Source organism: Muntiacus reevesi, chromosome 12 (assembly GCF_963930625.1).
Source record: "Muntiacus reevesi chromosome 12, mMunRee1.1, whole genome shotgun sequence".
NCBI lineage: Eukaryota > Metazoa > Chordata > Mammalia > Artiodactyla > Cervidae > Muntiacus > Muntiacus reevesi.
This window is the reverse complement of record NC_089260.1, coordinates 57,872,658-57,889,746: the sequence shown is the minus strand read 5'-3', so window position 1 is coordinate 57,889,746 and position 17,089 is coordinate 57,872,658. Positions and strand designations below refer to the sequence as shown.

Here is a 17,089-nt window from a genome sequence, read left to right as displayed (position 1 = left end):
GGAGTTCTGTCAGCTAAAGAAAATAAGAGGTTTTCAGGGGGAGAAATGGTCAGAAAAAGTAAACTGTTCCCAAAGAAAGGCTTGTTTCTGTGAAGGTCATCCTCCTGAGGGGAGAGAGGGTCTGTGGGGGAGGCGGATCATTCTAGTGCTGACAGGGGATTTCCAGGCTGAGTGGTTAAACCAGTGACTGTCCTGGGGAGGCTGGAACTGCAGGATGGTCAGTGTCAAGTTCCTGGTGACCTGGGCTTAGCACATGGGATTCCATGTGGGCCTATCAGACCCTTTTCATAGTTTAGACCCTATTGAGCTAATTTGAAACTAATTTTGAACTAATTTGAAACTAAATTGAATGTGACAGAATACTTTTATCATAAAACTGGATGTTTTAGAGTCTATCATTCTTGTGTAATAACATCAAAGACATCATCTTAACAGTGTTGTCATGTGTGATCTCAGGGGAGAGTCACAGCATGTGACATCCTGGGTACCCTGGATGTCTGTAGCGACTCAGCAGGTAGACTTACTGTGTAGCTGATTCAGAGGCTTATTTCAGACTGTTTTGTTGGGGTGAATAATGCTGAATTGGAGCTTCCACCTTACTTCTCACCAACATCCTGCAGGGAATCACACTGGGTCCTAAATCGATAATCTCCTGCTGACTAAAGACAATGGATGCTTCGCAGCCTGTTAACTGTTCTTTGTCACAAACCATTTATATCATCCTGAATCATGGGTCTTGCTGTCAAGGCTGATTACACTGTTCCCATAGGGTCACCCTTTCTTTCTTTTAGTTAATAAAAAGAGTAACGGCCCGTTGCTTTTTTCTTGCCTTCTTTCTTTTCCTTTATTTTTTGGCAGAAAAATATATTACATATATACATTACAAATACACATATTTTACATGGTAAATATATACACATATATTACACACATCAGAACGGTACATAGCAGTTGTCAGGTGGAAACGTGAATGCTTCAGTTAACAGAAAAAGTCACCTTCCTTGTGCTCAGAAGTGGACTATTATGTCCCTGTACCTCCTGAATGACCAGCCCCCTCAACCAGAGGAAGTCATGTCCATCCCTGTGAATACTATCTCTTTCAACGTTGCCCTGAAAGAAAATCAAATTTAACCAAGGTCGGTTTTAAATGTTGGCAATATATTTTTAGAAGGCCAGTGAGACTAAAATCAATATGAGATGGCTGCATATTTCATCTCAGAGATGCCCGTTTCAAAGGGGTTGCCAGTAACAGACAAGAAAGTCTTGGAGATTAAATTCTAAATATGGCAGAACTATCAGATACGTGGCATCAATGTAATTAGCACCTCAGTAGAGTTCTAATGAGCATCATTAGGACTTAGAATCAACAAAACTAGGCGACTTCCTTTAGTTTTCCTTTTGGGAGAAAGTATGCAGTTAGTAATTCCACGTGTGAAACCATCATTTCCTGAAGGCAACATCAGGAGAAATTGATGTCCGGCAATTGATGTCCGGCATTCACTGTGAGAGTCAGTGTTCACTCCACGGGGGATGGGCTGGGATGCAGGATTCAGAAGTGAGGTCCACTGTCTGTGGAATTTGATCAGGAGAGACGTGGCAGCTCCCGGGGGGTGGAATCTTATCAGCTCATCTGGAGTGAATGGGGTGTGAAGCCTCAGGTTTTCTTCTCTTTTTTCCCATCAAAGAGCCACTCACATACACACTATATATACATACATATTTTTTGCAACTTTTAATGCCATCATTTGTTTTGTACTATAGGTAGAGAAATTTGATGTTTAAAAATATGTTTTTCCTCCACTTCCCACTAGAGAAGTAGCCTTGTGGAAGGCTGGGATTTACTTCAGCACCTTGAAAAACAGACCTCCATGGAGGTCTCTCCAGGGGCAGTCATGGGGCAGCCCTGTGCCTCCTAGCCAGGCTCTCGTGGGGTGCAGCTGGAACTCCTGCCTGGACTAGCAGTAACAAGGAAACCCTCACCTTAAATAAGAAAAGACAATCAACAGCTGCCAACCTTGAAATGTCACAGATGTTACAATTATAACAAGGGCTGGAAGGTAGCCGTCATGAAATGGTTTTACTCTTCTTACAACAGCATTGACACAAGTGAGAAAAAAAGAAAGTCTCAGCAGAAAGCAAATGGAAAATGCAGAGCTGAAAATTCAGCTGAAATAAGAGTTCAGAGGATGGGTTTGGCAGCAGAGTGGAGAGGACAGAGGAAAGGATCAGTTAACTTGAGGACAGAACAATAAGAATCACCCGCTCTGAACTTAGGAGAGAAATTGGTCTGAAAAATATGATGGACCCATGAGCTTAAAATGAAAAATCCAACATTTAAGTCCTAAGAGTCCCAGAAAAAGAGAAGGAGATCTGAGCTCAAACAGTGCTTGAAGAAATAATGGCTGAAAACTCCCTAGATTTTGCCAAAGACGTAAACCTATACATTAAAGAAGTGGGACAGATCTCAAAAGGATAAACCCAAGAAACTTGTGTCAAGACAGATCTTAATCAAATCCTGAAAACTAAAGACAAAGAAAAAACTTAAAAGCAGCAAGAAAAAATAACATTGTTCTTTAGCAATAGGGGAAAAGTAATTCAAATGATAGTAGATTTTCCCACCAGAAACAATGGAAACCAGAGGAAATGGCACAGTATTTTTCAACTACTGAAGAGAAAGAACCAGCAACCCAGATTTCTATATATGCCTAAGTAACCTTCAAGAATTTGGCAGAAGCTTTCAACTCATTAATGAAATGGGCAATAAAAATGAGCAAAGGATTTGAACAGAGATTTTTTTCAAACAAGATTTATAAATGGCCAATAAGGAAAAAGAAGTGCTTGACACCATCAGCCATCAAGGAAATAGAAATCAAGACCACAGCAAGGTCCACTTTATATCCAGTAAGATGTTTATCATCAAAAAGACAGAAAAGAGCAAGTGGTCCTCAACTTGCAGAGAAGCAGAGATCCTCAGACCCTGCTGGAAAGGATGTGCAATGTCCGTGGGGTGGAACAGCCGGCAGTTCCCAGTATCACTCCTTTGAGGACACTCAGGAGAAATGAGCTCACATGTCTACACAGAAACGTGCCCACGGATGTTCACAGTAGCATGAGTCATAGTAGCGCAATCATATAAATACCCCAGAGGTGGAGGAATGGATGCATAGATTGTGGTGTATCTACACAGCAGAATGTTAGCTGGCAGCTTAAAAAGCAAAGTGTTGGTACATGCTACAATATGGATAAACCTAAAAGCATCACAATGAGAAGCTAGACACAAAGGACCACATGCTGTATATTTTCATTAATGTGACATGTTCACAACAGGTAATTCCATGGAGATATGGTATAGATTAGCATGCCGAAGATTAGAATGAGGGGATCAGGAGTGATGGGTTCCAGCAACATTTTGAAAAGACAAATGTTCTTAAATTGATTGTGATGATGGATGCATAACTGAGACAATACTAAAAGCCACTAAACTATGCACTTTCAAGTGGCTGGTGTAAAGGTACATGAATTATAGCTCTTAAGAACTATTTTTAAATGTTTTTTTTATTGTGGTAAAATTCACATAATATAAAAATACTATTTTAACCACATTCAACTGTAAAGTTCAGCAGCACTAAGTACATTCACGTTGTTTTACAACTCTCACCATCATCTGTCTCCTGAACTTTGGGGCTTGCTGTTCTATCCGGCTGATCTGTATGTTTAATCTTTAAAAAAAAACAAAACAAAAAACACTGTGTTGTCTTGATTCCTGCAGTTTTATAACAGGTCTGAGCCAGAGATCCCAGATCCTTTGGCTCTGTCCTCTGTTTCGGCATCACATGGCTGTTACAGGTCCTCTCCACACAAACCCGAGAGACAGCTTCCAATACCCACAGGCAGCTTGCTGGAGTTTTATTAGGATTTATCAATTCCATAGATCAAGTGGGATGAGTCAGTGTCTTGAAAATGTTGAATCTTCTGGTCCTCAAATATAAAATATTTCTCTTTCCCTTCCTCATCTTTGATTTCTTTCCTCAAAGTTTATAGTTTTCCAAATAGAAAACGTATTGTCATTGTTGTTTAGTTGCTCAGTCGTGTCTGACTCTTTGTGACCTTATGTCCGACTCTTTGAGACCCCATGGACTGTAGCCCACCTGGCTTTTCTGTCAGTAGGATTCTCCAGGCAAGAATACGGGAGTGTGTTGCCATTCCCTTCTCCAGGGGATCTTCCCAACCCAGGGATCAAACTCAGGTATCCTGCATTGCAGGCAGACCCTTTACCATTTGAATCTCTAGGAAAACCTTTACTTGTTAGATTTGCACCACAGTATTCCCTTTTGGGGCTTCCCTGGTGGCTCAGCTGGTAAGGAATCCCCTGCAACCCACTCCTGTATTCTTGCCTGGAGAATCCTCAGGGATGGAGGAAACTGGCAGGCTGTAAGTCCTACTGCACAGTCCGAGAGGTCACAAAGAGTCGGACACGACTGAACGACTAAACACACACATTCCCTTTTTAACGGGCTACTATAAATGGTATTGGGATTTTAATCTCAAGTTTCTGTTCTCATGGCTGGTATGCAGGAAAGCAGTTGAATTTTGTGTATTAATCCTGTCTCCTATGGCTTTGCTGTAACTACTTATTAGTTCCATGGAATTTTTGCTGATTCTTTTGTAATTTCTACATAGACAGAGAACAAAGACAATTTTTTTTCCTCCCTAATCCACAGACCTTTTTTTTTTAAGGTTGAATTTATTTATTTATTTATTTATTTATTTAATTTATTTTTATTAGTTGGAGGCTAATTACTTTACAATATTGTAGTGGTTTTTGGCATACATTGACATGAATCAGCCATGGATTTACACATGTTCCCCATCCCGATCCCCCCATTCCCGTCACTGTTGTATTGTGCTACCTGTAACTTTCAGCACAAAGTTGAAGGACAGTGGTGAGGGTTGTGCCTGCCTTTGTTCCCCATCTCAGGGGAGAATGGTGTTTCTAAGTACTCTTTCTCTTTGTCACAGCACACCCAGATTTTTCAGTATCTTTCTTTCTTTCATCTTATTTTTCCACCTCGTCTCAAGCCTGTGTAATGGAAAAGACAGTAAAATCTGAGAAACTTTCATTTCCATCCTGAGTTGGATCTTGGCCAGGTTACTTCAATTCATTTGCATTTGCATTTTCTCACTCTTAATTGGGACAATGCTGCCTACGCAGCTGGGCTGTTGCAATGATAACGTGTTTGAAATGAAAATGTGGAGGGGAAACTCTTTATTCACTTAGCACATGATTATCTAACTTTGATTTCGACCCAATGCTAAATTCTACGGATACAACTGTGAGCAAGATATAGATTCAGAACTCAGAAAACTAGTGGGAAAAGACAATCAAGGTCAAAGTGTATTTTAATAAACCATCACGAATATTAATAGACCCTTGTGTGCACATAGTAGGTTTTTAATAATCAGAAGCTACTGTCTTATTATTATTCTTTTTTTTTTTTGAGGTTTAGTTATTTTTCTTGAACTGTCAAAGAGTTCATGGCTTCTCTTGTTTCTTTCTTGTATATCTTCTTTGCATCTATCACACAAAATCAGTCCACTTCTTCACTGTAATCTCTCTAGTTTTTTCCTCATTCTCACAACTTCCTCCTCTTCTCACTAGAAGTCTCAAAAATGTCCATTCCTGGGGTATATAAGAGCACTGTGTTCTCTTTGGTGACATGTACATACTGGTTCACATGCAGTTCAGATGGTAAATGTGGAGAGTATGTCAAATATAATCTTTCAGAGAGCAGGGGTGGAAATAATTATGTTTTTGATAGCACAATGTCTTTTTCATAACAAGAATGGGTTCAGGTGCACAACACAACTTTACACAAGCCAGCACTGCTGTTGGGCTCCATCTTTTTGTCCTGTGAGGGACAGGAAGATTAAAGGAAGGCTTTTCATGTGTATGAGTACATGGGAGCTCCTGACTCAATTTTGTGTTTTAAGAAATAAAATAACCAATTATACTTGGTTTCCCAAAGGACAGTGGCTTGTTGCTAGGCAACTTCTTTATAAAACTCATGCTGTGATAACTAAATACAGCTCCCAGTTAACTTCCAGGTAGCCTCTGATTATAGAGGTGAGCAGCTGAAACAACCCATTAACACTCTCTCTCTTTCCTTTGACGGTTGGGGCAGGAAGGAGACCCCCAACGTGGGGAGATGTGGAGGGGCTGGGGGCATAGCTCAGGTGACACACAGACTACTAGGGAGTGTCAGCAGGTGACATCCAAACAGTGGTCTGCCTTTACATGCCTCATGCTGCCTTCAGGCAACAATTTAAAGTTTTGGCTTTAAAGCACAAAGTCATTTGTCCTGTCTGTCTCCCCACTTTCTTAGTAGTCAGCTAATGAGGCAGCATCATCTAAAGGTGCTGGCTGCTTCTGCAAGTGTGTGTGTGCCTGTGTGTTTAAAAAACATTAAAATAAGTGCTGCTTCTGAGATTTCCAGCAGGTTCTGCTGACTCTTTGGTCTCTCCAAACTCATCTCTGCATCAGCAGTTTTGTATTTGATTTGGAACCTGTTCTAAATATGCTCCCCCAAAGATGGGAGGGCATCATACAGAGTGAAAAAGGCCCTGCACAGACCTTCAATAACTTGCATGCTTGCCATTCTTTCAGAGAAAAGCCGGGTTTCACACACACTCCACTGCTCAGGAGAACTCACTCACCAAGCTGTCCTTCTGTCCGATGATTGCTGTGCAAGACGTTCTAGAAACTTCTGGTGATGCTGCTTGCTGTTAAAAATGCATTATCATTTCCATTCACCATTGCAACGGAAAGAATAAAATATCTAGGAATAAACCTACCTAAGCAGACAAAAGAACTGTATAGGGAAAATTATAAGACACTGATGAAAAAAATCAAAGATGATCTAAACAGTAGGAAGAATCAATATTGTAAAAATGACTATACTACCAAATGCAAGCTATGTATTCAATGCAATCCCTATCAATTTACCAATGGCATTTTTCACAGAACTAGAACAAAATATTTCACAATTCGTATGGAGACACAAAAGACCCTGAAGAGCCAAAGCAATCTTGAGAAAGAGGAATGGAACTGGAAGAATCAATCATCCTGACTTCAGACTATACTACAAAGCTACAGTCATCAAGACAGTATGGTACTGGCACAAAAACAGAAATATAGACCAATGAAACAAGACAGAGGGCCCAGAAATAAACTCACGCATCTATGGGTACCTTATTTTTTACAAAGGAGGCAAGAATATACAATGGGACAAAGACAACTCCTTCAATAAATGGTGCTGGGAAAACCGGACAACTACATGCAAAAGAATGAAATTAGAACACTTCCTAATGCCATACACAAAGATAAACTTAAAATGGATTAAAGACCTAAATGTAAGACCAGAAACTATAAAACTCTTAGCGGAAATCATAGGCAGAACACTCAATGACATAAATCAAAGTAAGATCTTCTATGACCCACCTTCCAGAGTAATGGAAATAAAAACAAAAATAAACAAGTGGGACCTGATTAAACTTGAAAGCTTTTGCACAGCAAAAGAAACTACAAACAAGGTGAAAAGACAACCCTCAGAATGGGAGAAAATAATAGCAAAGGAAACAACTGACAAAGAATTAACTTCCAAAATATACAAGCAACTCATATAACTCAGTACCAGAAATACAAACAACCCAATCAAAAATTGGGAAGAAGACCTAAACAGACATTTCTCCAATGAAGGCATACAGATGGCTAACAAACACATGAAAAGATACTCAAAATTGCTCATTATTAGAAAAATGAAGGTCAAAACTACAATGAGATACCACCTCATACCAGTTAGAATGGCCATCATCAAAATGTCTACAAACAATAAATGCTGGAGAGGGTGTGGAAATAAGGAAACCCTCTTGCATTGCTGGTGGGAATGTAAATTGATACAACCACTATGGAAAATGGTATGGAGATTTCTTTAAAAAACTAGGAGTAGAACCACCATCAGTCAGTTCAGTTTAGTTCAGCCTCTCAGTCATGTCCAACTCTTTGTGACCTCATGAATCGCAACATGCCAGGCCTCCCTGTCCATCACCAACTCCTGGAGTTGACTCAAACTCATGTCCATCAAGTCGGTGATGCCATCCAGCCAACTCGTTCTCTGTCATCCCCTTCTCCTCCTGCCCACAATCCTTCCCAGCATCAGGGTCTTTTCCAATGAATCAACTCTTTGCATGAGGTGGCCAAGGTATTGGAGTTTCAGCTTCAGCATCAGTCCTTCCAATGAACACCCAGGACTGATCTCCTTTAGGATGGACTGGTTGGATCTCCTTGCAGTCCAAGGGACTCTCAAGAGTCTTCTCCATATGATCCAACAATTCCACTACTAGGCATATATCCTGGGAAAATCAAAATTGAAAAAAAAAAACCAAAACACATGTACCCCAGTGTTCATTGCAGCCCTACTTACAATAGCTAGAACATGGAAGCAACCTAAATGTCCATCAACAGATGAATGGATAAAGAAGCTGTGGTACATATATACAATGGAATACTACTCAGCCATAAAAAGGAACACGTTTGAGTCAGTTCTAACGAGGTGCACTAACCCAGAGCCTATCATACAGAGTGAAGTAAGTCAGAAAGAGAAAGATAAATATTGTATACTAATGAATGCATATGGAATCTAGAAAGATAGTACAATGAATTTATTTTTAGGGCAGCAATGGAGAAACAGACATAGAAAACAGACCTATGAACCTGGGGATAGGGGAGGAGGGAGTAGATAAGATGTATGGAGGGAATAACATGGAAATTTACAGTACTGTATGTGAAATAGACAGCCAATAGGAATTTGCTCTATGACTCAGGGAACTCAAACAGGGGCTCTGTGACAATCTAGAAGGGTGGGATGGGAATGGAGATGGGGGGCAGTTTCAGGGGGGAGGGGACATGGGTCTACCTATGGCTGATTTTTGTTGATATATGACAGAAAATCACAAAATTCTGTAAAGCAATGATCTTTCAGTTTTAAAAAAGTGGCAAAAAATATGTTTGTTCTGACATTTTGAAATTTGTATTTTGAGAATCTATGTGGGTTGTCTGAATTAACTATAACCTTGGTTTTGCTACTGTTTTAAGGGATCAAGTATTTATTCTGTTCAGAAACAGAATGAAGAAAACAGTTCTGCTATCCAATAACTATGGTTTAGTTTGACAAGCAGTGTTGGAGAAGCAGCGTCTGCTTGATGAGAATAAGGGTGATCTTTAATCAGCTTATCCCTCTGAGTCTTCCAGGACTGGAGCTTCTCTGACTCAGCTATTGGTGATGGTGTGGATCAGTATTGATTAGATTCTAAATGTATAGAGTAATTTTTATTATTCAGAAGGAAACCCACACAAAGTAATATAAGAACTAGTTTTGTTAAATATATTTTACATTGCCCTTAAAATGATAAAATTTATTTAAGATATATTTTCTAAACCACCATAGGTGGGACATCTTAGGTGACTGTTAGTTAGGGGAATAGTCAAGTAAACTGGGAGTTTGTGGAGATGCAGAGACCAGAAAACAGAAATCTGCCCAGGTACCAGGGGAAATGGGTGGAGTGTAAACCTTCCTGGGTAGGGGAGGGCTCAGGAAGATGAGAAGGTTATAAATAAATGGAGAAGCTTGTATATAAAAGCTCTCAATCCTTCAGCATGCCAGGAGAATATGTATTATGTAGAGTGGAGCACCATGAAACAGTAATATTGATGTCTTTTTTTATTGGAAACTAAAGGATTTGTTCAATAGTGACTTTTTGTGATTTTTAAGTGTCGTATGCTGGTGACTGAATGATTGGTTATATTGTGGAAGGCAAAACAGAGCTGCTTTTGAAAATGGATAATCCCACTGTCATAATCCCATTATGACTGTCAGTAATTGTAAAATCCATTCCTCTTCCCAACAACCAGTCATTGTTAACATGGTTTATTCAGAGTTTCAACCCCAGACGTGCACATGGACCACTAATGTGCTGCAACATGGCGGCTCCCAGCCATGTGGTCTAGTCTCCATGAGCAGTATGACTGTTAGTGACGGAGATCATACTCACCACAGACACTAAGCTGTTTTTCCCTAACAAAACTTGTGTTATTAGACAACAAAAATACATATCATGGGAATGAAAAAGGCTCAGATTCCAAACTATGTCCAAAAAAGGCATTGAAAAAAATTTAACTTTTGAGAGGTTAGCAGTTTAATAAACTTACAGTCCCTTTTATCATGACAAATGATTAGACTTTGATTTGAAAATTCCAAAAGACTCCATTTATTGCGAGACCTGGAGCCTTTATGCTGTCACAAAATGTTCTTTTTCTTGAAGGGCGAACACAAAACCCAGAGGAGGAAGATGGTGTGCAGGTGCAGTGACAGGAAGCACTAACCACTCTTACAACCTGTCTTTCAGGAGAGAACAGTGACCATTCGGAGACAGGCTGTGGGAGGATTTGGACTGAGCATCAAGGTAGCTGTCTCTCCATCTGTCCTACAGAGCATGTGCTCAGCGCCTGCATTTCTGTGAACTTTAATTCTTTGTGTTGTTGTGCTTATGCTGTCATGCCTGACTCTCTGCAACCCCATGGACTGTAGACTGCCAGGCTCCTCTGTCCATGGGATTCTCCAGGAGTGGGTTGCCATTTCCTTCTCTAGGGAATCTTCTCGACCCAGGGATTGAACCCAATCTCCTGTATCTCTTGCATTGCAGGCAGATTCTTTATTGCTGAACCTTTGGGAAAGCCCTTTAACTTTTTGCTCATTGATAATTAATTAGACAAGAGTGCCTATAGAGAACTTCTCAGTATTTGCACTGAGATGTAAAATAAGTAGGCTCTGAAAATCTTAGCCGCTTTTGGATTTACAAATTTTAGAAAAGTATTTTGGAGTCACTCAGTCATGATCAACTCTTATGGCCACATGGATTGTGGCCCACCAGGCTCCCCTGTCCACAGAATTCTCCAGGCTAGAATACTAGAGTGGGTTGCCATGCCCTCCTCCAGGGCATCTTCCTGACCTAGGGATCAAACCCACGTCTACTGCACGGCAGACAGATTCTTTACCGTCTGAGCTACCAGGGAAGTCCCTTTTGGGAGATTTACCTTACCTGAAATTGAATGCAACTCATTAATTTTCTTTATGTGGTTTCATCTAGAATTTCAAGTACAGTCCTCAAGTGTGCATATCTTGTAACCAGTCAGAGCAGAAAAATCTGGGCTTTCAGTGAAAGGAGCCAGGATGTGTGTCAGGTTCATATAAGGTCTGATAATAAGTTGAATATTGGTTTGATTCCAGTTGTCTTTTTCTTCTGTGCAGTTTTCTCTTTTTTGTTTAAGAAATTGAAAACCTCATGTCCTAGTGCCAAGTATGCAGGAAGACTCAACGTTTTAACTTCTGAATTATTTTTAACGTTGACTATCTCTCTCCTTTTCCATTCATATCAAATTTTAAAGTGTTTTTCTTTCTGTATGTTCTTGATTATTAAACATGTAACATATCTGAAATTTAACATCATTGAAACAAAGTATACATTTTTAAAGGATGGAAAATTACATAAATATTGAAAAAAAATTACCTCAATGATTTTAAATGCCCTTCAGAAACCCACATCTGTGCAGAGATCAATGGAATGTAACTTTATCTTGGTTGTTGGATTAGATACTTTGCCTATGTGGGATGAAAGCTGTACAACTCAGGTGTGCATTTCATGAAATTTTAATACAACTCAAAGTATAGATGCTTGGAAAGTAGAATTCTAAGCTTGGCGAACATCAGCTCTAGTTATATTATAAAAATAACTCAAAAATCTGATCAGTATGGAATAGCATGATCTTGTCAAGTGATGAGAGTATTTCTATCTAAAATGTTAATTTTAAGATATATTTTTTACTTTCACTTTATCATCAACTAAGGCCTATGAGAGACGTAGGACAAATTATAAGGTGTGGAAATGAGGCAGTAGGAATAAACAGAGGCAAGTTTTCTTGTTGTTGACCTTTTTTTCCCCCACATTTATTGAGATTGTCATGAAGGATCTAAAGGTACCACTGAAGATGTTGTCCAAGAAAAGAGAACAACAGCTGAATGTGGCTGAAATCCATTCATGACAGCGGTTTCACCTGATATCAGCACTGATATTTCTGGTAGTGGAGCTCTGTGAATTCTGTGCAGGATGGAAATGTTCTTCTCTTTTTATTCAATTTCCACTTAGAGTTAAACCCAATAATACAGTGTTACTCATTTTACTGAAATATCACATTTAAGCCTAGACAATTTTTAAAACCTTAAGAATTTGCCAATAAATCATTTCAGTTTAATATTTGCATTATTTCAGCACAAACAAAACTCTTATACATGTAATAGAGTTATTTTCTAAATCAAATAAGTATATATTTTCCATTGAAAATATAGGCTACAGAAGCAATATTTGAATTGTGATAGGAGATTTGACAAAAACATGAAACTATTTTATAATTCTTGTGACAAACCAACCAACCAGAAATAAAAACATCAATATTTTTATTTAGAATATTGTCCATTCAGCCTGAAAACTTTCCTTATAGGGTTTTCTATTTTAGGTTTCTCAGTACTTACCACTGACTCTTGCTTTTCTACATTGAAAAAAAATGATTTTAAACTATCATTCTGTTAAAGTATTTCAAAATGTAATTTTTTATTTATTCATGCATTCAGTTATTTTAAATAGCAACATTTTATGCAAATTATTTTACCTTGTAAATTGGGTAAACCTACTGTGATTATCTATTTGAACTATTTCTTTTGCATCTGAGAATTAAATATAAGGGACAGTTTAAGAAAGTATTCTGGCCAAAAAGCAGAACTCGTACTTTAATGTTATCCATTTGTTTGCTTATCTACCAATTTGACAAGTCTAGCAGCCGACCCAGGGAGCAGTGGGATGAAATCTGGAGGTGTGGGCGCACTCGTTTACACCTGGCCCTGCCCTGTGTCTCCAAGTGACAGTTCACCCCCAGCCCCTACTGTGAGCTGAGAACAGAGAGGAATGCTCCACCTGCAGGCCTGAGACTTGACCCCTTGGTGAAATGCTCCCAGGGTCTGTGTGGGGTGCACCCTCTTGCCCTCTGTCTTCCAGTCCTTCCTTTTACATCATCTTCACTCTCATACTTCTTTTTAGAGTTATTCCCATATCTGCTATAATTTTGGATCTTTTTTTTTTTTTGGCAATTCTTTGGAATTCTTCATGGAGGCTACCAATACTCAGTCTTCCTTGATTAAAATATCTCTCAGAAGTCACAAACTTGGATGTTTTTCCCTTGTATTCTTTTTTTTTTTTTTTTTTTTTTTTTTTGCCTCTCAGTAAAATTCCAAGCTCTTCTAATTGTATTTTTAGATTTCAATAAAAGGCTAGACATAGAATCACTTAACTCTCCTCTTACAATCACCTACTCTCCTGGGTTCTCAGCCTGAAGCCACTTTTCTGAAGGGCTCAGGTTCCTGCATCTACCTGGTTTATACCCTCAACTTCTCTGCAGGCACCTTCTGTCCCCACTGATCTTCACGTGGCCTCTGGTTCCTGTCCAGGTGTATCACTAGTCCTACCGCATCTTCGGGTCCTTTTATCTGGACCATCCAGATACTTACATTTCTAAAAATAACATAATCATCTTCATATTACATCCCTGATAATCACCAGTGTTTCTCCCCCAGGGATCTAATAGCTTTGCATTTGTCCCATTCTGCTTTTAAGAGTCACCATATAATCACCTTAAAGTAAGCTGTCGTCTTGACCTTGTCAGACTTTAATTTTTCTTCTGTTTATCTCTTAAAGTGCAATACCATCTATTTGCATACTATTAAATCATACCTCTGGTCATTGTGATTAAGAGAATCACCTTTTAGAGAAAGAGTGTTTTGAATATTATTATAGAAAGATGTCTTATGGAGTATTTTTCAAAAGACTCAGCTTTTCTTACCTAAGCAGTAAGTTGATGGATCAAGGAAATGTTTGTGATCAAAGATAAGATTTCTATCTGAAATCTTGAACTTTGCAGCAATGTGAAATTCTAAGTATTATTACCATTGAAATCTTATCATTTATAAACAATAATTTCTAATAGTTATTAACTGCTCTTGAACTGCCAGATTCTGAGCTAACTATATTTTGTGTCCAGAAAGTAGACAGCTGTTGTTGGACCTCTATAGACAACAAGATTAAGTATTAAGAGGTTAGGTTATTTACCCATTTTTTGTAACAGGCAGAGCTGCACCTCAACCCCCATCAAAGCTGATGACAGAGTCCTGACTCCTAGTGAATATTCTCTCTAGCTGTACAACCAGCACAAAATTATCTCTATGCCCTCCATTTGAAAACAAAAACAATGTTTCCTCTCTAAGTTATTCGCATTCTGGTTTACTTACAACTGAAAGAGACTGATTGAAATGTCCAGCAGCAAGCAAACAATATCCTAACATCAAGGACTAGGTATTAATTGTATCAGATTCACCAAATAAACATGTAGGTCTTTATAGTAGTTGTCATAAATGTCTGTAGTTTAATTTATTAGTGATTTCAGGGCAAAAGTCTGTAGATACCAAGTGTTGCTACAAGCACACACATATTTGCATTCATTTCCTCACTTTGCCTGATTCTCACTCTTTGTCTGAGGCTTCTGTCTCCACCAGTGTCAACATGGATACGTAACTCTGAGCCACAGAAACAGGAGGGTAACAGGGCAGGCAGTAGAGCTCAGTTAGAGAGCGTGCACTAGTTCCAAGGGCCAGGTAAAACCACTGATGAATTATCATTCAAAGGGTGATTTTCTAAATTAAATAACTTATTGAATTGTGGTTCACATACCATACAATCTACCAACTTAAAGTGTACAAGTCAGTGGTTTTTATTATGTTCACAGATGTGTGCACTCCTAAGTCAGTTTTAAAACAGTTTCATCAACAGAAGAAGAAACCCAGAGCTTTCAGCCACCGCCCCCCACTCCATCTCAGCTCTGAGCAGCCAGCAGTCTGCTCTCTGCCCCTACAGCATTCCCTATTCTGAATTTCCATAGGAAAGCAATCATAAATCATGGGGGAAAGACTATTAACTTTGCCATAGCTAAGCTGAGTGGTTTTGGCAGATCAGCACCGCATTTAGATGAATAAAAACATTGTCCATGTTCTCAAAATTATGTTCCTTTAGGTGCTTCTCCTGTACCTGTCGACTGTCTGTGATTTTCTGTTTACAAGTATTCTCCTTTCTCTGAATGGATCTGTAATGTTGAACTCTATTATCTTTTTCTTTCTGGAGCCCAGAATATGACTGATTGATTATAATGAAAAGATTGAGTTGAAAAGATTATTTGGCAAGATTCCCAGTGTTATTAAAAACATAACTGAGTTTGGTTTAGTGGAATTTCACAGTTATACTGGAAAATCATTGTATAGTGGTCAAGCTCAAAATGCTTTAACTGAGGCCTTATATCCTGGTACCTATAGAACTAGCTATAGAATTGATTATGCTTTGTGAAAAGGCCCTTTCAAAACTGAGTGGTGTACTTTTTAATATTTTCTGGGGTGCACTTTAGATTGTCACCTCACTTTTTCTAATCTCATTTTACCCTGGATCAACCGAGCTGGAGTAATTCATTTACTTTCTGTAAACCATGGCCACAAGCCTTGCACCCTAACCGGCCTCAGGGTATGTCGGGGAGAAGATGATGAAGGGAATCTGCCCTGACCTTAGGTCTTTCATATTCTAGAGGGAAAGGAGACATTGATCAAAGTGTCACGCAGAGAAACGTGGTCCCAGGCACGGCCCAGGGCATGTGCACAGAGGCTGAAGGAAGGACTCTGGCTTTGTGTGAGCAGGGACTTAATCTTACACCAGGCTAAGGGTCAAGGGGAAAAAGCATTGGGGGCCAAGGGGTCATGCTTGCAAACGAGGACGAAGGTCCGGGATAAAGCAGGGGGAGGCTGAGGTTACTGGACCTTGGCTTTTAGCCCACGTGCAACGTGAAGCTTGCCACCAACTGTAAACAGGGTGAGTCATGTTATCTGCTTTCTGTCTGGAAGGTTTTGAATCTCCCTAGTTAGGTCCAGAGCTAAATCTAATTTACTTTGATAGAGCTGGACTGCTCTCACATTTCATTAAATAAATGAAGGCACAGTGATCTTCAGTTCCAATTTTATCTCCTGAGTTTTGTCTTAAAAATCTCTCTCTAATCAATTAATAAAGTCATCTCCTTAAATTAGCTTTAAAATTCTCTCAGAGAATTTTAAATCTCCAAATGTCTGATTAAAAAAATAGTAAACATAAAACATTTGGATTCAAGTCATTGAAATTTCAGAAGAAATTTTACATATAAAAGAAAAATGTTGACCAAACAGGAGTTGGTCACACTTTATTATTAAAGGATAGTTGTAAGTCTCAGATATTGAGGGAAGGATGGATAGCTGAGTTGACCCTCAGAAAACTGGTGCCTCTAGAACAAACCTGGGAGAGATTTCCCACTCTCCTACCATGGTAGCCTGTGCTAAACACCTGAGCATCAAGAAACCCTTTGAATTCAGTGCTGCAAGGAGAGAAAACTGCAAGAAGCAAACACAGCTGAAGGAAAGAGCTATGACACCAGCTGCCGGCCTAGAGTGACATACATAGTGTTCTCCTCTGCCCCCAACTCCAGAACCATATCTGGATACGTCTGTTTTCTCTCTTTATGTCACATAAAACTTCATCACTCTATGCTTTGTTTGATCATGAAGAAAATGATCAGCATTTTCTTCTAAGAAATGGAGATGTATTCTGAAATTTTTTCCCATTTTCTAAGTATCTCTAGGAACTATCTATAACCATACACCTTTGAGTCCATCATTCACCTTCTTCATTTCTACTCAAAATCTTTCTGCAAAGTATTTTCAAGAGCGAAAAATTTTAGGTCTGAGAAAGCTTTAGAGTTCATTGTTTCACTTATTCACTCAACAAACATTTCAAAGCTTAAGAAAGCATCATTATTCCAGGCACTGATGTTACCTCAATGTAGGAAACAAATTTTATCCCTAGGTTA

The 17,089-nt window shown here is 39.1% G+C and overlaps 1 protein-coding gene across 2 annotated transcripts in view; it reads left to right on the top strand.

The window, feature by feature from the left end:
• Window positions 1-17,089, top strand: part of SNTG1 (syntrophin gamma 1) — a 135,566-nt gene that overhangs the window by 9,092 nt on the left and 109,385 nt on the right. For both annotated transcript variants that reach the window (XM_065903334.1, XM_065903333.1), the window contains exon 3: window positions 10,462-10,518. In XM_065903334.1, the coding sequence (XP_065759406.1) occupies window positions 10,462-10,518 (57 nt within the window). The remainder of the gene's footprint in view (window positions 1-10,461; window positions 10,519-17,089) is intronic.